Source organism: Zalophus californianus, chromosome 3 (assembly GCF_009762305.2).
Source record: "Zalophus californianus isolate mZalCal1 chromosome 3, mZalCal1.pri.v2, whole genome shotgun sequence".
In the NCBI taxonomy this organism is placed as follows: Eukaryota; Metazoa; Chordata; class Mammalia; order Carnivora; family Otariidae; genus Zalophus; species Zalophus californianus.
Window position 1 is genome coordinate 190,806,025 of NC_045597.1, and position 21,012 is coordinate 190,827,036.

The window sequence follows — 21,012 nt, forward strand, 5'->3', positions numbered from 1 at the left end:
ATTAAAAATTTATCCGTATTGTCAAAAAGTCTTGCAGAAACGTGAAAATGACCAGCTCTAGAATTTGCAGTGATTTAGAAAGCAGAACTACTAAAATGATAAATATTTCCCTTGAGGTCTGACACTGTGCTTCAATGGGTCCCACCATTTCAGACTCCCAGGACAGGGATTTATCTGTGTTTCATCAAGTATGAAAAATATATGGATGGAGGGGCTTCCGGCCGATCCCCACCCCCACTCATCCAGCTACCTCCATTAATGTCAGCAGGCTCATAAATTTCTCTCGTGTTCTAAAGAAAGCAGCTTGTGCCACTGCACAGAAGCCTCCAGAAATGTCACTTGCTGCCTATAAATTCACTTACACTCAATAAAGGCAATTGGCTGCACATGGACTTAATTACCACGGCCCTCCTTGGGAAACTGAGGGGCTCACCATTTCTCAAAGGAGAGGAGGAAAAAGTAGTGTGCAAAGCAAGACGGTCTCATAGTGGCACATTGCAGAATCTGATTTATTCATTGATGTTTCTACTTATTAGTGGGATATTATAAGCAATTATCACTCAAGATGGAAGATTCCTTCTTGATTCGAAAGTAATACCTTTGCTCATGCTTGAATCCTATGGGAACCTCCCTGCCTTACCCTCTGCCCATTCTTATTTTATTAAAAGAAACAATATGTTAGTGATCACGTAATTTACTATTTTGATTTTGGTTACTCTTCAGTTGAGGAAATGACACACACAGCTTACTTTCACCTTTCTGTCTTAAATATTTATTTGTAAAGAAAAATGGATACCTAGGCAAGAGCACATCACTTTAGGAAGGAACACAGAGATTTCCTATTCAAATAGGCTGTGGTCAGTTTCTGTCCACACACTCCTACTTCAAAACCCCAGCGTCGTTCACCCGTCAACCCTTCCTCATTTAAGGAGTAAGGCATTCATTCCCTTGTCTATCTCAAGACTCCGGGGAGCCTCGGAAGGTAGCCATAGAAGCAAAAGTGTAAGTTAGCAAAACAGTCAGATGTGTATGTTTTCAACCCATTTCTTAGGTGCCACTCTTAAAAATAATCATTTATAGAGCGCAACAGAACGAATTACAGGAAAGGGCAGCTTTAGGGCATAAAGCTTAATTCTGAAGATTCTCTGACCTTACTTGGTTAAGTGGCAAATACAGATTTGTGAAGAACCAAGGCAGGATAATTTCTGTCCGAAGCAACTCATACATGTTGCCTTATGTCACCATAGGACACAGAAATTAAGAGCTAGCTAAAACAAACCAAAGGGCTCTCTAAAGAACACTCAGCCTGTCCTTGGTCATGGTGTATTAAGCACTAGAAAGCGGACGGCTCCAAATTCATCTGGCTCTCCCAGTTAGTGACCTCAGTCAATAGATTCCCGGGCTTTCACATTCCCAGGATAATATCGGTTTGAATTTTTTCAGTAGTGCTCTGCCACTCCTTCGGGTGATTCCTTACACAGTCCCCTTCCCTAGACACGGTGCAAGCATGGCAGTAACTTTGGCCCAGGACTACTCAAAGTTTACAGTCCCAGGAACAGGGGCATCAGCATGACCCTGGAGCTTGTTAGAAACTCAAAGTCTACACCAAAAATGCAGGCAACAAAAGCAAAACTAGACAAGTGGAATGACATTAAACAAAAAAGCTTTTGTACAGCAAAGGAAACAATCAACGAAATGAACAGGCAACCTAGAAAATGGGAGAAAATATTTGCAAGCCATATATCTGACGAAGGGTTAACATCTAAAATATAGGAGGAACTCCTAAAACTCAATATCAAAAAAAAAAAACCTGATTAAAAAATGGGCAAAGGAACTGAATAGACATTTCTCAAAGACATACGAAGGGCCAACAGGTATCTGAAAAGATCCCAACATCACTCATCATCGGGGAAGTGCAAATCAAAACCACAGTGAGCTATCACCTCACACCTGTCAGCAGGCCTAGCATCAGAGATGAAAAATAATGAGAGAAGGGAACCCTTGTGTGCTGTTGGTGGGAATGTAAATTGGTGCAGCCATTGTGAAAACACTTTCTCACTTTTGGGTATATTCCCAAAGGAAATGAACTGAGGACCTCAGAGTTGGAGGCACACTGAAAGAATAGAAAAAATATATATATTGGTCTCTGCCCTTGGTTCCTGGCACAGACTCCTAAAACCCTTGTCATTTCCTAAGTGATCAGAGCACTAGGAGCATCCTTTGTTCTAGCAATTGTCCTTTGACCCCACTTGCTCACACAGGGGCTCGTAAATCCCTGGGTGATAGGAGTGTCTTTTGTTCCCCTGAAATGCTGTCTGGTGGGCGGCTGAATGGGGGCTCGCCCCGAGGAAGACAGAGCCATGCGAAGCTTGGAACTTTCAGTCCCACTCTGTTCCCCAGAAAACAGAGAAGGGATGGAAACTGAGTTAATGATCAATCATGCCTACATATGATGAAGGCTCCATAAGCATCCCCACATCGCGGGGTTTGGAGATATTCCAGGTTGGTGAACATGCGCCGGGGGCGGGGGGGGGGGGCGGCGCGCCAGGAAGGTGGTGCCCCCTCCCCCACACCTGGCCCTCCGCATCGCTTCTACCTGGGTGTTCCTCTGTCTCCTTTCACAATAGATGGTACACCTGTTTCCCTGAGTTCTGTGAGCCGTTTTAGCAAATTACAGAACCCAAGGGGGGAGTCGTGGGAACCCCAATTTGTAGCTGATCAGTCAGAAGTACAAGGGATAGCCCGAGACTCATGACTGACGTCTGCAGCAGGAGCAGTCTTGTAGGACCCGGCCCTCTGTCTTTGGGGTCCGGTGCGGTCTCCTGGTCGTGACCGAGCTGTGCTGAATTATGGGGCACCGGGCTGGTGGTGAGGAAAAGTGCCCGATGTGTGGAAAATGCACACAGCTAGTATCACAGGTGAAGTGAACTATTATGAGTGCTGAATGGTGGTTGTTAGGGGGAGGAACGAGGTGGCTATTAGTCAGCGTTTGGTTGTACCGATGAGGCTCCTAGAGATCTAGCTGCATGCTTGAGGTTAACAATGCCACATTGTATGCTTAAACATTTGCTAAGAAGGTAGGCCCTATCTTAAGTGTTTTTATCACACACACACACACACACACACAAAGTAATAAAGTAAAAAGAGTGGGAGGTGATTATAACTTAACAAAAAAATGCAGACTCTCAGTTCTCACCCAAGACCTTCTGGGGATGGGGCCCAGCAACCTGTGTTCTAACAGGCTTTCCAGCTAATTCTGATGCAGCCTCTGGTATGAGAGGCACTGCAGTCTGGCCCAATATTAATGACAATATTTAGTTGGACCTTTGGGCATTCACTACCCATGAGCTCAGCTCAACTCACGTATTCCGTCTGCTGAATCCCAGGCCCTGTGCTTGGTCGGGAAAGGACCAGAGGAAGACATCACTATCCCGTCCCCCAAAAGCTTGGGGTCAAGCGGGACAGACACAGAAGCACGGCAGAGTGGAGGGCACAGTGGGAGCTGGGGGTAGAAGCCGGAGGGGTCCCCGGCCCATGGAAAGGGCCTCTGTCCGCTGCCTTCACGAAGGAGCCTCAGGGCCTGTCTTTCAACATGACTTGGCACCTGGATAGACCTTGAGAGGCCCCAGCTGCTGGGTGCTCTTCATTTGATTTAGCGTGACGGCTGGTACAATACATGTGATTTCACGCGGCGGGTGCACCTGTCCCCGAGGCCTTGGTGGGTAATGCCGGGCACTTAATTTCTCATCCCACCTCTTCTTATGTCCCGTGTTCAACCTGATCTATTTTCCACCAGAACAGATGGCAGAAAAGTTATTTGCTCCCGGTTTGAGTAACATACACGTGCTCACATCTCCTCTCCAGACCGCAGCTGCCCTCGAGGATTTACTAACGGTAGATTCAAAATAAAGAGCCCCTCATTCACCTCACTGTGTGCGACCAACCCTTTCCCTGTCCTCCAGGAACTCCTTTTTCCATTCTGAAAGTTATTCCTGCTCCATGCAGAAAACTCCATGGAGGGGTATAAAAGAAAGAACCAGCTGTGGGCCCTACTATCCAGACGATACCTGCCATGTACATTCTAGTGATTTCTTTTTGATGCCTTGAAAAGTCCTCAGAGGCCCCAATTCTGAATCCTGCCCTGAAACCAGTTCTGTTTTATAATACGTTCACGTTTCTGCAAGTCTTCACGCAGTCGAGTTTCAGTTCTGCCAGTAAATACCTAGGTTTTAGCCAACTTGTCGCTTCTCAGAGCCCACTCTGAAATCTATAAAATAACTGGGGCATGCCAGGTCTCCGGAATCCCGCGGTGCCTCGCCCTCCTTCTCCCTACATAGAGTCATCACCATGCTCATTGTGCAGATGTTTAGGAGGAAGGGAAACAGAAGGAATCAGAGAGAAGGAAAGCCCTGCGTGTCCAGGTCGTATCTAATGAGCCCCGTGGCCTCAGATAACCGTCATCTTTTCCTGCAAGATGACATCACACACGGGACAAGGTTTCTGCTTCTGGAATGCTCAGAGCAAGGAGACACGCTGGGTGGTGTGGGAGCATCGTGGCTTTTGGAATCCAGAGACCTGAGTATGGATTCCAGCCCTGCCTCTCGTGAGCTCCGGGCCCCGGGAGGAGCCACTGGTGCAGACTTCCTAAGCTCTGGGATCCCAGGAGAGCGCCTGCGGGAAGCTCCCGGTGGTTTGTCTTGTAGGAGAGCAGAGAGCCACAGAGGCTGAGACGAACAGACCTGCTTCTGAAGAAGTGAGTCCTGGTGGAAGCTGGTGTGGGCCCGAGGGCTTAGGACATCCAGGCGGGGACAGCTGGAGGCCAGAGTGGGGCGAAACCCGGGCGAAACCCCCCACTCTCCCATGCCAACGGGGAGCTGGCATTCCCCCCCCATCCAAACCACTCACCTTCAGCAGATTTCTGCTCATGGCCCATGGCTCTGCTGGGCAGTGAGTATAGTCACCCCAGTTCTGGAATCCCCTCCAGCGTGAGTTCCTGGAGCTCAGATTGGCATAACCGGGGGGGGGGTGGGGGACAAGAGAAGAGTCTCCCTGGGTCCATACCTTAAAGTGACAAAGCTTAACTCACAGAACGGTGCACAGAAGGGCGAATTTTACTGCATTTCAACGATATCTTAATTTTAAAAATGAAACAAGCAAACGAACAAAGCCCCCCCAAAGCATTCCAATACCTCTTCTAGAAAGAATGCACACTTGCTGGTGATCTGTCGACATGTCACTGCTCCGCCCTGGTAATCTGAAGCACATTCCGTGCTGTCTAATTTTTGTTTGCCTGCCCTGTTATTATCCCTCAGCTCTGTCCCCACCCCCAACCCTGGCAGCCCTACCTCTCCCTGATCTACCACCAGCCAGTTTCCCTTTCTGGAGATTCCCAATGCTGCGTTTCAAAAAGTTGCTTACAGCTGAGATTATCAAGGCCCCACAGCCAGGAATGAAAACTGCAAATTTTGTGTCTGGAAAATGATGGCTTTCCTCTATGCTTGAAATAATTATGGATGGTGTAACATGCACCACTCATTGCTCCGAGGGTTTTATATGAATAAATTGATGTTGTCCTACCTCTGAGTTAGTTGCTATTAATAGCCTCATTTTGGGGGCGCCTGGGTGGCTCAGTCGTTAAGCGTCGCCCTCGGCTTAGGTCATGATCCCAGGGTCCTGGGATCGAGCCCCGCATCGGGCTCCCTGCTCGGCGGGAGGCCTGCTTCTCCCTCTCCCACTCCCCCTGCTTGTGTTCCTGCTCTCGCTGTCTCTCTCTCTGTCAAATAAATAAATAAAATCTTAAAAAAAAAAATCCTCATTTTAGGATGAGGAAATGGGAGGCCCAGAGAGGTTAAGTAAACTGGCTCAAGGTCACACAGCCTGTAAGGCCTAGAGCTGGGATTTGAACCCACGTTGCCTGGCTCTACAAACTCTACTCCCGTGTATGTGTGTGATTTATAATGTATGTGTTCATCATGAATAAGATCACATAATAAGATTAGAGACAGTGGCTCTGTCTACTATATTCCCAGCCAGGCCCACCCTGCTGAGGACCAAGGGTGCCCCAAGCCCCCAGAGCCTTTCCTCTTGACCGTCCCTTCTGAATGACGGTGTGTTGGCTTGAAAAATGGAGTAAGGCTACCTAATGCACATCTCTTCCAGATTCCTTAAGAGTACATGGATTCAAAGGAGTCTGTTAGAATCCGAGAAGTGCCACTGGGCCGCTCCTAGAGCTATCCCTCTATCTGGGGGTGTTATTCTCTGGACTAAGTTTGAGCAGCACGTCAGGCATAGTTTCCACACGTTGAGTAAATGTAGATGGGGAGGAAGTGCCAGTGCTCCGTAACAGGACAATTTGCAAGACCCGAAGGCCTGGGGTCAGCCCTGGTTTTTAGGTGGCCTGATGCTCCATGAGGGCAGTGAGGCAGAGAGCCGCATCTTTGGTGATAGGAGCCCACAGACCCCCTCGAGGGCTGGCTGTGGGCAGGCACCCCCTCGAGGGCTGGCTGTGGGCAGGCAGCCTCCCTGAGGGGTTGGAGGAGGGTACTTCCAAGACCCCTTGATGATACTTTAAAATAAATCTTACTGATGGGTTTTGAAATGTCAGTCACAGTTTAGGACAGGTCCCAAGCCAAGAGACATATCAATTGTAGCAAGATATTTTCTGAAGACAAGTGTCTCCATGAGAGCACTGTCCCACATGGTAGCCACTCGTGACATGTGGCTACTTAAGCTTAAATCCAAATTAATTAGAACAAAATAAAATTAAAAATTCAGATCCTCCCTAATTACCTTGCAGGTGCTCAATAGCCACATGTGGCTTGGGCTACTCCACTGGACAGTGCAGAAAGGCTAACGGACAGCAGGGGTCTAGAGTGAAGCATTGTTCTAGAGCAAACCTGTGTAGTTCTGTCCTTCATCGTGAATGCTACCATAAGATGAAAAGGAGAAGAGTGCTTATCTCAGAGCTATTGAGGATTGTGGTTGGCCGAATAAAGGCCCCCAGAGATACTGGGTCCTAATCCCTGGAGCCTGTGAATGTTACCTTATGTGGAGATAAGGTCTTTGTAAATGTGGGTCAGTTCAGGATCTTGAGACAGCGAAACGATCCTGGATTATCTGGGTGGGCCCTAAATGCAATCATAGGTGTCCTCTGGAGAGAGGAGCACAGGGAAATGAGGGGCATGCAGAAGAGGAGGAGGCCGTGCGGCCACACGGATGAGATTGAAGGGACGCGGCCATAAGCCAAGGAACGCCGGCCGCCTCCGGAAGCTGCAGAGAGGCCTGCAGGAAGCAGACTCTCCTTAAGAGCTTCTGAGGGGCTGGAAGAGTAACCAGGGGGACAGGGAGAGAGTATCAGCCACATTTTTACCATGACTGCGTGTTCGAGAAAATCCAAGAGAATCAACTAAAAGACTACTAGAAATAACCTGAGAATTCACTTAGCCGATGGTGCAAATATATATATATATAATATAAAATTAAAAAAATATATAATATACAACTCACAGCCAGGAGAACGCAGTAACATTGTAATAATGTTGGGTGGGGACAGATGGGGACTACACTTGTGGCGAGTGCCGCATAATGTACAGACTTATCGAGTCACTATGTTGCACACCTGAAACTAATATGACATTTTATGTCAACTATCCCTCAAAAATAAAAAAAATATATATAAGTAAGTAAAACATACAACTAATAATAATAGAAAATGAGATTTGGAGAAAATCTCATTTAAAGTAGGACAATGCCTATAAAATTCATAACCTCGATGAGAAACTTCTGGGGCCCAGGTGTTTCATCTGCACTGTCTCATTAGCCACCTACAACAACCACAGGCGGACGCATGGGCCCTGTGGCCAGGCCGGGGCTCAGAGGCGCCCAGGGCACAGGAAGTGGGCAATGGGTTCTTAATATGGCTGTGTGATTTCTCTCCTTCTGCGTCTTTCTTCCTCCCTCTTTCTAGCTTTCTTAGAGGCCAGCTAAAACAATCAAACGCAAATGATAACTGAGAAGTCATTATTGTAATAATGTATCCAAAACAGCTTTAGTATCAGTAACATAGATGACTCCAATTTAGAAATCACTTAAAAAGATCACATCACAGAGCGAAACATACAGGACAGGGAGGTTCACAGAAGAGGTACTACTAACAAAACCCAAAAGAGTTTCACACTCCCCACAACCTTACTCCTCCCCCATTAATAAGACAGGTGCAAATGGAAAGATTACCAAGAACATTTTTCTTTTATCAATTTGACAAAAGATTAAAAAGACAGTAATCAATTCATTCACTAGTACACCCATGCTGTAGAATGCTGAGCAATCATTAAAAACATCTTCTGGAAGATTTTTTAAGGCCATGGGAAAACCCAATGTTAACTTCTAAAAAATTAAAAAAAGATTCATAAAACTGAAATGAAATACACATGTGAGAGTAAAAAGACGGAAGGAAATTTACCGAGAACTTTTACAGTAGCGACCTTGGCCTGCCGAGATCAGGAATGATTTTAATTTTCCTCTCTACACTCCTCCCTGTCTTGTGCAATTTCTACAGGAGCATGTGATACTTTTAACATTGGCAAAACAGGATTCTTTTAAAGTAATTGAAAAATTGACTTAAAAAACAAACCTCAGTATAACTTGGCAGCTATAAGTGTTGATCAAACGAGCGCAGCATACCTATTTTAAATTGTGGAAGCATACATTAATTGTTACTTCTGGTAACTTTTCCAAGTTGTCATTGTGTGTCCTATTGGAACTTAGCCTGAGGACTGATCATGTTTCATGTTTCAAAAGACAATATTTGCTTTTTATTTGTCTTTGATTTAAAAAAGCAAGGAAAAGGATTTTTATCAAAGTCCATCAGATACATGTAATCCAATTATGAAAATAAATTTGCCCTTGACCTTACATTATTTAAAAAAAGAGGAATCCTTATGTCTTTGCGAATGATGCCCAGCACACCTGTGGGAGCTGCTTTTTTTTTTTTTATTATGTTATGTTAATCACCATACATTACATCATTAGTTTTTGATGGAGTGTTCCATGATTCATTGTTTGTGCATAACACCCAGTGCTCCACGCAGAATGTGCCCTCTTTAACACCCATCACCAGGCTAACCCATCCCCCACCCCCTCCCCTCTAGAACCCTCAGTTTGTTTTTCAGAGTCCACAGTTTCTCATGGTTCGTCTCCCCCTCCGATGTCCCCCCCTTCATTCTTCCCCTCCTGCTATCTTCTTCTTTTTTTTTCTTAACATATGTTGCATTATTTGTTTCAGAAGTACAGATCTGTGATTGAACAGTCTTACACAATTCACAGCGCTCACCACAGCACATACCCTCCCCAGTGTCTATCACCCAGCCACCCCATCCCTCCCACCCCCCACCACTCCAGCAACCCTCAGTTTGTTTCCTGAGATTAAGAATTCCTCATATCAGCGAGGTCATATGATACATGTCTTTCTCTGATTGACTTATTTCGCTCAGCATAACACCCTCCAGTTCCGTCCACGTCATTGCAAATGGCAAGATCTCATTCCTTTTGATGGCTGCATAATATTCCATTGTGTATATATACCACATCTTCTTTATCCATTCATCTGTCGATGGACATCTTGGCTCTTTCCACAGTTTGGCGATGGTGGACATTGCTGCTATAAACATCGGGGTGCATGTACCCCTTCGGATCCCTACATTTGTATCTTTGTGGTAAATACCCAGTAGTGCAATTGCTGGATCGTATGGTAGCTCTATTTTCAACTGTTTGAGGAACCTCCATACTGTTTTCCAGAGTGGTTGCACCAGCTTGCATTCCCACCAACAGTGTAGGAGGGTTCCCCTTTCTCCGCATCCCCGCCAACATCTGTCGTTTCCTGACTTGTTAATTTTAGCCATTCTGACGGGTGTGAGGTGGTATCTCATTGAGGTTTTGATTTGGATTTCCGTGGGAGCTGCTTTAACTCGGCCTCCAAGTGGTCAGGCCAGTGACATCAGGATGAAGTGTTCTCAAGGGACTGGCCAGCGAGGGCTGGGTCTCCAGAGGAACCCACAACCCTGGCACAACGGAAGGGGCCCTTCCTAGGATGACACCAGGGCTCGCCAAGTTCTCCCGTGAACCTTCCAGAAGAGAACTCATATTTACTGCCAGCCTCATGTCTCCCAATTCTTCTATCAGAGGATGATTTCCAAGAGTATTATGCAGCCATTGCATTAACCTACTTTCCGAAAATTAGGGTTTTAAAATTTTAAAGATTTATTTTGGATTATCCCAAGTTGATTGCTCTCTTTCTTTGCTTTCTACTATATTTTTCATGTCGCTTTTTATTGTAAAAATAATACTTGTTAAAAAACACCTCCAATAGCACAGAATATAAAATAAAAAGTAACATTACCACACTAGACTCCAGACATAGACATGCTAACAGTTTCCAGGGTTATCGTTCCAGAAATTTTCCATGCATATACAAACATATATTTAATAAGTTAAATATGTGTATGAATATAGGTGCTTATGTAGGTATATTTCATAGATTTCAGCTTATTCTGGGTTAAAACTGTACACAGTTGCTTTCAACTTGGTTTTGTCACCTAGCTGTAAATTGGACTTTAAAATGTAAAGCATCATTTCATTTATTGTAAACATATTTGTGGGAGACCTATTCTCTGCAGTCCTGAGAGAAGGTCCTGATAACTGAGGGTAGGGAACACAGGGCGTATCCTTCTCACTATAAAAATGAATTTTATTATACATCTGTGTGATTTCATCAGAAGACTCCATTCTTTTGAAACTATGCCTTTCTATCTAAATGTCCACGATTGCACAAAATCACCCCAAGTATATTTCCTCTGGACACAACTGGGTAATTGGATAAGAGTGGAGCGCTGCAGGATCGTGGCTTGCACGATCCACTGCTTAATAGTGGAATTCATACACCTCCCTTCTCCGCGCCAGGCTGGGCCGCCGGGCTTGTTGTGTGACTGGGGGAGGGGCACTCAGTGAGCAGGTGGCTACAGCACCGTAGAAACAGTAACTGGCTTGGCGTACAGGTCTAAGTGCCCTGCGTTTCTTAACAACCCCATGGGGCAGGCGTGAGTCTTGTCCTCATAGCACGGGGGAGGGGGGGAACTGACCCACAGGGAAGCCACACGACCCGCCCACGGCTACACAGCAATCTCCAGCCTGTGTTCTTAATCATTATGCGAACTTCCAGGGGCAGTAATGGTGGGCACGGGGCCAGTCAGATCAAGTAGGAGATAGGGAGGAATTCTGGAGGGAGACTCCTCAGGGAGGGTTTCCTAAAGAGTCTCGACTTGAACAAGAAGTTAGTGAGGCAGAGGGTGGTGGGAGGAAGCAAGAGAAGGCAGGTGAGTGGGGACACAGCCTGAGTCCTTGAGCCTCACTCTCTAGGGGTCTTGATGAGGGAGGGGGTGAGTGCTGAGATCTCAGCTGAACTTCCAAAATGGCTGAAGAGAATCTAGGAACATCTGGGCCCCATGCTTGTCTTCCTGAGTGTGCAGCCTGTTGGACGGGGATGGAGGGAATCAGAGGGCGGTGAAGAGGAGAGGACTTGGTGGATAAGGTCTGAAGGAGCCTGCACATGCCCTGAGGCTGTGCTCCTGGGGGATGTGGGGTTCCCGAGGGAACTGGCATCCCAGCGAAGGTGTGCTCAAAAACAAGAGACCAGGACTGCAGGGGCCCAGTGATTGGGGCATGTGATGGAAATCACAGGCTGCGGAAGGAAGCCCCCCAAGGACCAAGTGGGCTGGCCACTCTGCGTTGGACCACATAACTACACGGCATGCCTGCAGGACGCGGCCAGGGCACGGTCAACAGCGTGCACCCAGACCTCGTTCACTCTTGATCTAGGCCCCAAGGGTCGGGGGGAAGGTTCAACTTCCCTTTGTCATCAGATGTCATAAGGGGAGGAAGAATGGTATAACATTCTTGATAGGCATTTGAATTGACTCCAAATATACTCAAAATAGACAGTTCATCTGAAAGAGACTATTTCAAACCAGAAGACACTGAGTTACCTGCAATGGGCAAAGCTAAGTTCTTCTTAGATTGTGAGCAGGAGAGCGGGCAGTCCGAGGACAAGTTCAGTGAGGGAAGACTGGGTTTTGGTATGTGGATAACAGAAACACATGCTATTTTTAAAAGCTAAAAACACTGATATCTTTGCTGATATAATGCCATTACATTTTTAACAGCTTTATTGATGTCTACATAGACACATAAAGTATAGAGTTTGATAAGTTCTGACTCTCTAGACCCAGGAAACCACCACCAGAATGGGGAGTGGAAGGAACGTGATGGAGAAGGGAGGATGTATGTGCACATATATGCCTCCCTCTCTGTTAATAGCTTTATTCACCTGTTTATGATTATTACTGGCACAGAATTAATACAACCTCTAACTTTTCACTTTAAATATCTTTTCACCGAAAATGTCCTGTTTTGCTTTAACATATCCTTGACAAATAAGATATCAGAAGAGGGGCGCCTGGGTGGCTCAGTTGGTTAAACAACTGCCTTTGGCTCAGGTCATGATCCTGGAGTCCCGGGATCGAGTCCCGCATCAGGCTCCCTGCTCGGCGAGGGGCCTGCTTCTCCCTCTAACCCTCCCCGCTCTCATGTACTCTCTCTCTCTCATTCTCACTCTCTCAAAATAAATAAATGAATCTTAAGAAAAAAAGATATCAGAAGAAAAGCTCACCAATTTAATCAATTATGAATTTTTAAATATCATCAGTATTTTAAAAGTGTATTTGTATAATAAAGGACAGAACTCCTCAATCAAAAGCAATTAATTGCTATATCAAACATTCATAAAGTTTGTTATAAAACTTAAGTGTTATTGAGGAAACAGTGTATTAGAATGCCATACAAAGTTACCACAAGAGCATTTATGATGGCTGAAATGTCTCTAAATCATTGTAAAAGTAACTGATACATATTTGGTATCTATTGCTGCATTACATGTTATATCAGAACTTAGTGACAGAAACAACAAATGTTTATGTGGTCACTGTTTCTGTGGGGAGGGACCAGATGTGACGGTGTTGGGGCCCCCTGCCTCAAGGTCTCCCAACAGGCTGCAAACCAAGCATCAGCCGGGGCTGCAGTCTCATCTGAAGGCTCCCCTGGGGGGACAATCCGCGTCTGGTGTCATCACATGGCTGTGACCAGAAGTTAGTTCTTCCCAGGCTGCTGGAGCAAGGCCCTCAGTTCCTTCCCTCATGGGCCTCTCCCCTGGGCAGCTCACAACACGGCAGCTGACTTTTCTCTGAGCAACGAGGCACAGAGCAAGAGAAACAGCAAGAGAGGCAGGCAAGAAGGCAGTGATGCCCCATCACTTCTGCCACTGTTTTTCCTTCAGAAGGGAAGTTTTAGGTCTAGATCACCCTCAAGGGGAGGACATTACGCAGAACAAAAGGTGAGGTCACTGGAGGTCATCTCAGAGACTGCTTACCATGGGTATGAATATCTTTTAATGTCATTTGTTGAGATGAAGTTTGATTTTCTGTTGCTGACAGTTAAATTCTCTGGTTCTGATGAGCTAACTTAAGTGGGTGTCTGAGCATCTCTGAACCCAATGGGATGTGGCATAGTGCCCATTAAAGGAAACAGAAGGCCAAGTCTGGCCTCCACGGCTCCTGGGACTGATCACTACAATCTGCCCTCCTTTTCTCCCCCTCTTGAAATAAAATAGATTTTAAAACTGCTCTAACTAGGTTTTCTACAAAGTGTTTGTTCCCCTGTGTGGAAACTTCTGTGGTCCACAAGTGTCTGTGCTACCCTGTGTGCTTCTCTAAAAACGAATACCTTTCGACAATGCTCTTTTGGGAGCAAGCTTTAAATCACTACATTTCACTCAGGAGCATTAAAGAAGACACTTCATGCGGGAAGGCCTGGGGCCTTGTCCCCAGAACTGCTACCCCTCCATCATTTCAAAGAGGTCCAGGGCCTCCGTATCAGGTCACAGGGTAAGCAGTGGTCTCAGAGAATTCTGACAGAGCAGAGCTGTGACTGAGAATCTCGAGGCTCATGCACATGGAGAGGCAGGCCAGACCCTAGTGGGGAGGGCAGCAGGACCTGCTTGTGCCTGGACCCCTTGGCTTCCAGACAGATCTGGCCCATGAAACCCACCCATGACGTTCAATTTCATGCAAACACAGGAGCATTATATGGACCTTATTTATTTATTTATTTAAAAGTATATTTTCAATGTTATATACTTATTATTTTATTTTATTTTTTAGAAAGAGAGAGAGCATGTAAGTGGGCATGGGAGGGGCAGAGGGAGAGGAAAAGAGGGAATCTTAAGCAGGCTCCACGCCCAGTGCAAAGCTCGACATGGAGCTCGATCCCACAACCCCAAGATCATGACCTGAGCTGAAATCAAGAGTCAGATGCTTAACCGACTGAGCCACCCAGGCACCCCATTATATAGACCTTATTTTAAAAAAGCAAACACCAGCACAAAAAGCAATCTCATTTAAAAAAAAATTAGTTCCTGAATTCTTAGCCTTGACATTTCACTCTTCTAAAGCAAAGCCCAAATCCCCATGAATCTATATGGACGTGCTTCTGTGCTTGAAAACATACAAGAGCCTCAACCCCTACAGAAGGGACTGTCAGGATGTATCTCTGTGCAGCTCACGTTTACCTGCATTCGATGAACCAATGCCGGATCTGGTCTTGAAGGTTTTCCTTGATGTCTGGACCTTCTATTAATTTCAGGTCATCCTTGATTGTAACCAAAGCTTCTTTGTAGTTCTCCTCATGCTTTACCTGCACCTCATTCCTCAGGAAGCTCACCTTTTCAGCCTGGATTACTGTAGCACTGACTTCATTAAACAGAGGAGGTGGTTTCTGAAAACACAAGCAAAAAAGTTTGAGATCATAAACGTTATCGTACTGGTGAAGGGCATCAGACACTAATGAAGTACGTCAATATCTTTGATGCTGTCTTATCAAGGCCTACGACAAATACATACAGAGTGAAAGAATCAGATCTGGCAGGAAAATCTGAAGAAATGATTCACCACTATGGAGAGGAAAGATGGGGAACACTTTATACCATTTCCCAGAATCTGGGGGGTGGGAGTTAGCTTGAAAAATGCATAGTCAAAGATGAATGGATAAAGAAGATGTGGTATATATACACAATGGAATATTATGCAGCCATCAAAAGGAATGAGATCTTGCCATTTGCAACGACGTGGACGGAACTGGAGGGTGTTATGCTGAGTGAAATAAGTCAATCAGAGAAAGACATGTATCATATGACCTCGCTGATATGAGGAATTCTTAATCTCAGGAAACAAACTGAGGGTTGCTGGAGTGGTGGGGGGATGGGAGGGACGGGGTGGCTGGGTGATAGACATTGGGGAGGGTATGTGCTGTGGTGAGCGCTGTGAATTGTGTAAGACTGTTGAATCACAGATCTGTACTTCTGAAACAAATAATGCAACATATGTTAAGAAAAAAGAAAAAGAAGAAGATAGCAGGAGGGGAAGAATGAAGGGGAGTAAGTCAGAGGGGGAGACGAACCATGAGAGACGATGGACTCTGAAAAACAAACTGAGGGTTCTAGAGGGGAGGGGGGTGGGGGAATGGGTTAGCCTGGTGATAGGTATTAAAGAGGGCACGTTCTGCGTGGAGCACTGGGTGTTATGCACAAACAATGAATCATGGAACACTACATCAAGAACTGATGATGTAATGTATGGTGATTAACATAACAATAAAAATTAAAAAAATGCATAGTCAAGAAACATTAAAAAAATACAGTTCTAACTCCAGAAAGTGTTTCCGAATCTTCTTGGTTAATGGGAGAACAAAGAATACAGAGGGAGAAAGTACTTGAAGAAAGGCTGATGAAAAGTTTGGGTGCTCTGATTTTAAGAAAAACTACCCCAAAATCAACTCTGCAAACATCTGTTCTATTGTTAAAGGCCTCCCAAGGAGGAAATTCTCAGCTGACTCCAGACATTCACCCTGATTTTACATCTTTTTGTTAGAATGTTCTACTTCAAAATCTACTGATTAGCAAGTCAACAGAAGTCTGGCTATTAAGCACCAATCAAATGCTCAGCACTGGTCTCTGTCATCTAACGTCTATGGGGGTTGTGGTAAAAGAAAATACAAAATCACTTTGAGGGGTGCCTGGCTGGCTAAGTCCGTCTAGCATACGACTCCTGATCTCAAGGTCATGAGTTCAAGCCCCAAGTTGGGTGGAGAGCCTACTTAAAAAAAAGCCAAAAAACAACAAAACAAAACAACCTAAATCATTTTGAGACATAATTCCTGTTCTCTAGAATCTTTAAAGAAATGGAGTTGGCAAGAGAAGAGTAACGTAAGACGTAGTAGCGAACAATGTCAGATAACCTAGACCTTATAACATGGGTTTGGATGGAGATTTTGAACTAAAAGAGACTTGGAGAAGGAAAACATGTATGGGGCGGAGGTGCCCGGAATCCCACCTCTGCAAGCTGACGGACTGTCTCTCTCACAGACAAAGGATCCGAGCTCTACGCATTTCAAAGTCAGCCCGGGCCATTCAGCAAATAAAGGGCATATTCACTAGTGTGCTGGAGCCAGCCCATAATAGCTCATGAGAGCCAACTGACACATTTTCTGGAATTTTGCAAGCGGTTGTTAAATACAGCCATTCTAAAATGCTAAACTGTAGAAACTTAGGGAGCAAATTATATTACAAAGTTCTCAATACTCAAAACTCATCACTTCCTAATTATTTTGCTGGGTATTACCATATCATCTATGTTCTTGACATTATTGCTGTCTGTTGTATCTCTATGGTGAAAATACTATATAATGGTATGCCAGAAGGCGTACCTTCCCAACTGTGTTATTCCGCTTAGTAGCTTGACTGGGCGACAATGGGTATATTTACGTCATGGAAATTAGCAAATGCTATTTAAATTTAACCCTAAGTTGTTCTGATTTCTCTGTTTGCTCTTTGTCTTTCTTGTGTTCAGTTTCATTTTGCTGAAGCATGCCCATGAGGGTAATCTTCAGAGTGCATACGTGCAACTGTGAACTGTCCAAGTACTTGCCCTTCTGAGGTGTTTCCTTGGGCCCCTCCCACCTGAATGGGAGTGTGGCTGCTTCCCTGGAGGAGACTTCTAGCATGCAGAGCCTCTAGTGACTGGCTTGTTGGACACTGTTGATCCTTGTGGATAAGCTGTTCTCCCTCCTGCTTTACACTCGGAGCTCTGAATGCTTGTTGAAATGCGTCTAGGTGTGGGCAGGTCCTCACTCACCATATTCTCCCTTTGGTGGGTCCATTCAATATACAAAAGTCTGTCTTCAACTCTGAAAATTTTCCTTCTGTTATTTTCCCCCATTTCTCTCTCTGCAACAAATATTAGATAAAACGCCAGGCCACCAGATTAATCTTCCGCAACTCACTTTTCTCTTGTACCTTCCATCTCTCCTTGATCTATTTGTACTATGTTAGAGGAGGTTCTTGAACTTTATCTTCCAGAATTCATTTGGTTTTCAGTTATGTCCACTTATTATTTGCATTTATTTAACATTTTAGGGGGGTTATTGTTTTGCCTTTGGGGGCATGCTTTTTATTTCCCCAGAATTCTTTCTCATTTTATTTTTGTTCCCTTCTTGTTTTTAGTAGTCATCTTGTTTGGAGAAGTTATTTTAGATGCAACATATCCTCAAATACTGATGAGTAATTTTTTCCAAGTTTTCTTTTTTTTTTTCTCCCCCTCTCAAAATTCTGGAGAGCTTAAAAAAACAGATTCCCAGTTTCATCCTGGGGGTGAGGAAATAGGAAGAAACTAGTAGTTTTTGAAAATCTTCACGTGATTCTGATAATTATCCAGGTTTAGGGTTTGGTAGCCTGTAGCGCACAAGTCAAACTTGACCCACAGGCATGTTTTTGTAAATAAAGTTATACTGGATCATGGCCAAGCCCATTCATTTACATACTGTCTGTGGCTGCTTTCACACTCCAAGGACAATGTGGAAAAGTTGTGGCAGAGACTGACAAAGAAGAAGGGAGAGAAGGAGGAGGGGAAGGGATGAGGGAGAGGGAGAGCGGGGGAGGGAGAGGAGCTGTTTAATAGAAGGCTCACAGAAGACAACGCAGGTATCATTGGCAGTGTGAGTGCGCGCTCACTCTACAGAAGTAATCCCTCAACCCTTACAATAAGCCTGCCAGGCAGATGTTTGTAGAATATTAAGAAATGAGCCAGAGAGGCTAATTAGCTTTCCCAAATTCACAGAGCTGGCAAATGGCAGAGGCAGGAAACAACCCCTGGTTTATCTGATCTAAAGCCACGGTCTGGGGTTTGGGACAGAAGCCTGTGTGCGAGTTGAGGCTCAACCACCCGCTGCCTCTGTGATTTTGTAAAAGGATTGCCACTGGTGTGGCTCAGTTTCCTCCTCTATGTGAGGCCCTGCTCCAGAGCCTGGCGCTGAGTGACGCTTCCCGGCATTTACTGCGGTTGTTATGGTGACTGTCACCATAACGTCAGGTGCACCAACATCTGAGCCCGTGAACCCAGGAGTGCTAGGAGTTACCGTACAAGGAAAATTTCAGGGATAAGAGAAAAACATCAAAGTTCATCTCAAAAGCTTTGAAACAAATACAAACAAATACTTGACAAAAGTCAAGTATAGGACATACATTTACAAAGGACATTAACAAAATTATACATTTAAATCAACTAATTGGAAAAAAGATATTCTTAAAGACTCAAATTGATGCGATATATTAAAATAGATTCAAAATGGATGAAATGGGTAATTGTAACAAGTATGCATGTACACACACACACACACCCCCACACACCCACACACCCACACCCACACACACACAATCTCCAAGAGATACCTATGACCCTCTGGGAGTGATTTCTCAACTAGAAACCACAACTGAGATGCCGTCAGAAGACAGCACCCACTTAACAACACAAAGTCCGTGAAAAAGATGAAAAAAATTACACATATAATACTTTGAGTTTAGTATAATGGAAATGTACAACTTTTACGGTAGAAAAAAATGCTAAAACCACTTTAAAAGTGAATCTAGAATGAAGATTATAGGATCACTTTAAAGAACAATGTTCACAACAAATGATCTAAATTCCCTCTCTATGCAGGTGCTCAAGGCGTGACTATATTATGTATCTTGTGCCAAAATAAAGAGATAGAAATTTCCTTCATTTAATCATTTTAAAAAGTATCCAATTCTTATATCTTTCAGGTGATATTTTTTTATTCCTAGTGTTTACATTTTAAACATACAAAGTGGGAGTTTATAATTTACAGAACAAATTTTATTTGATCTCTGCAATGACTATTTTAAAGTTCATTGTTTACATGAAGATGTTAAATGGCTTATTACAAATGACCCAAATTTCTTTGTCTGTAATGAATGTGCAAAATTGTTTTGAAGTCTTGCATTAATGTTCTGATTCTCTATTCTATCAACTAATCATATGGTATTGCTTCACCCCCCAATTACTTTGTTCTTATGGTAATATACAGCAGATTTCTTTCACAGATGTACACGTACAAACTATATCGTAGCTGGTTTTTCCCCCTTTCATCCCCTAAAAATGAAGCAGTGAGTAGGTGACTCTGATTTGGGTCTTGGCAATTGTTCTTTAACACTACAGAGCGTTCCGCAAACTTCCTAGCGCTTCCATGATCTTCGATTGGAGCAGAGAAATCTCTCAGCTCTCACTAGATTTTTGTAACAAGCCCAGTGGCCCGTGCTCTGTCCTCTGCGTTCTTCCTCCATGTTTCCTTACTGATGTTCACATCCATTTTGGAGGTAGAAATGAGTACGTGACTATCCCATTGAACAGATGAGGACACTGAGGATCATGCCTAAGTGGCTCTCCCAAGTCATTCTACGTTAATGAAGAAGCTAGCAATAAGGTTTCCCGATTCCTTCCATTCTGTGTTTCTCCTATTACACCATGCTGTGCCGTTAATATGTGTGTATTCATGCATGCTTCTTGATATAGACTTTCTCTGACAAAAATACATTTGGGGTCATTTGTAGCTTCTTTCTCTAGTTGCTTTTGAATTTAAAGGTTATAATATATTTAGGTCCTATGTTAATGAGCAGCTTTTCCTTTGGGCTAAAACATCTTTTCCTCGTTAGCAACTTTGGTCATATGGAATTCAAATTTGTTAACTCACCGCATAAACAGCAACTCATTTAAAAATAAATTACGAATATTAAAGGGAAATAGAGAACATGATAATACACTATATATTGAAATACATCAGCTGTAGAATAATGCATCTTAATGAAGGCTTCCCATGTGAATAAACCATTATATTTACAAGCTTTCCATAGTTAATGACCCGGAACGGGATAGCGAAACCTACGTTTATAGCAAGGTCCTCTGTCAGCAAAAATATACATATTAATAATTGATGTTGCTGTAAAAATAGGACATCTGATGATGCTTCCCGGGTTTGTGGGGAAATAGGACTCCATGGTCCATTAACTTAAAATGCTTATCTAATGTTTGATGGGCTTTGTCTTTAAAAATCCTTGTTCAGATTAGTCAGATAAAATGGACATTTGTCCACATGAAAATCTGTTCAATTTATCAGTCACAAATACACTTGCTGATGAGTGATTTAATGCTGGCAGCGTTCTCTAGAAGCTCATTGTCTTGGGGGGCTTTGCTTCCTCGTGGTGCTTTGTTGTCACCGAAGGCAAAGTTGGAGCAGGGCGGGTAAGGGAAACATCTATTCCAAGCAAATGGCCGTCCTGTGAAGTCTCTGGCTGTCGTCAATGCAGAGATTAATTAGCCCCAGCACCTCCCGAACACAGCATGCGCTGGTGTTCATTAGGAAGCATTTAGAGGCAGGCTCAGTCGGCTCCCACTCCCCAAGAAGCCGCACGCTTCTTGCTCTAATTTTGAACATTGGAATGAATGCTTCATGCGGCGGGGGGGGGGGGGGGGGCTGTTCCATTTCATTTCAAGATGGTGG

General features: G+C 44.3%; 1 protein-coding gene across 1 annotated transcript in view; it reads right to left on the reverse strand.

Moving 5' to 3' along the window:
- IQCA1 (IQ motif containing with AAA domain 1) overlaps positions 1-21,012 on the reverse strand; it is a 156,880-nt gene that overhangs the window by 108,607 nt on the left and 27,261 nt on the right. Inside the window, exon 6 of the mRNA XM_035726476.1 lies at positions 14,675-14,880. Within this exon, the coding sequence (XP_035582369.1) occupies positions 14,675-14,880 (206 nt within the window). The remainder of the gene's footprint in view (positions 1-14,674; positions 14,881-21,012) is intronic.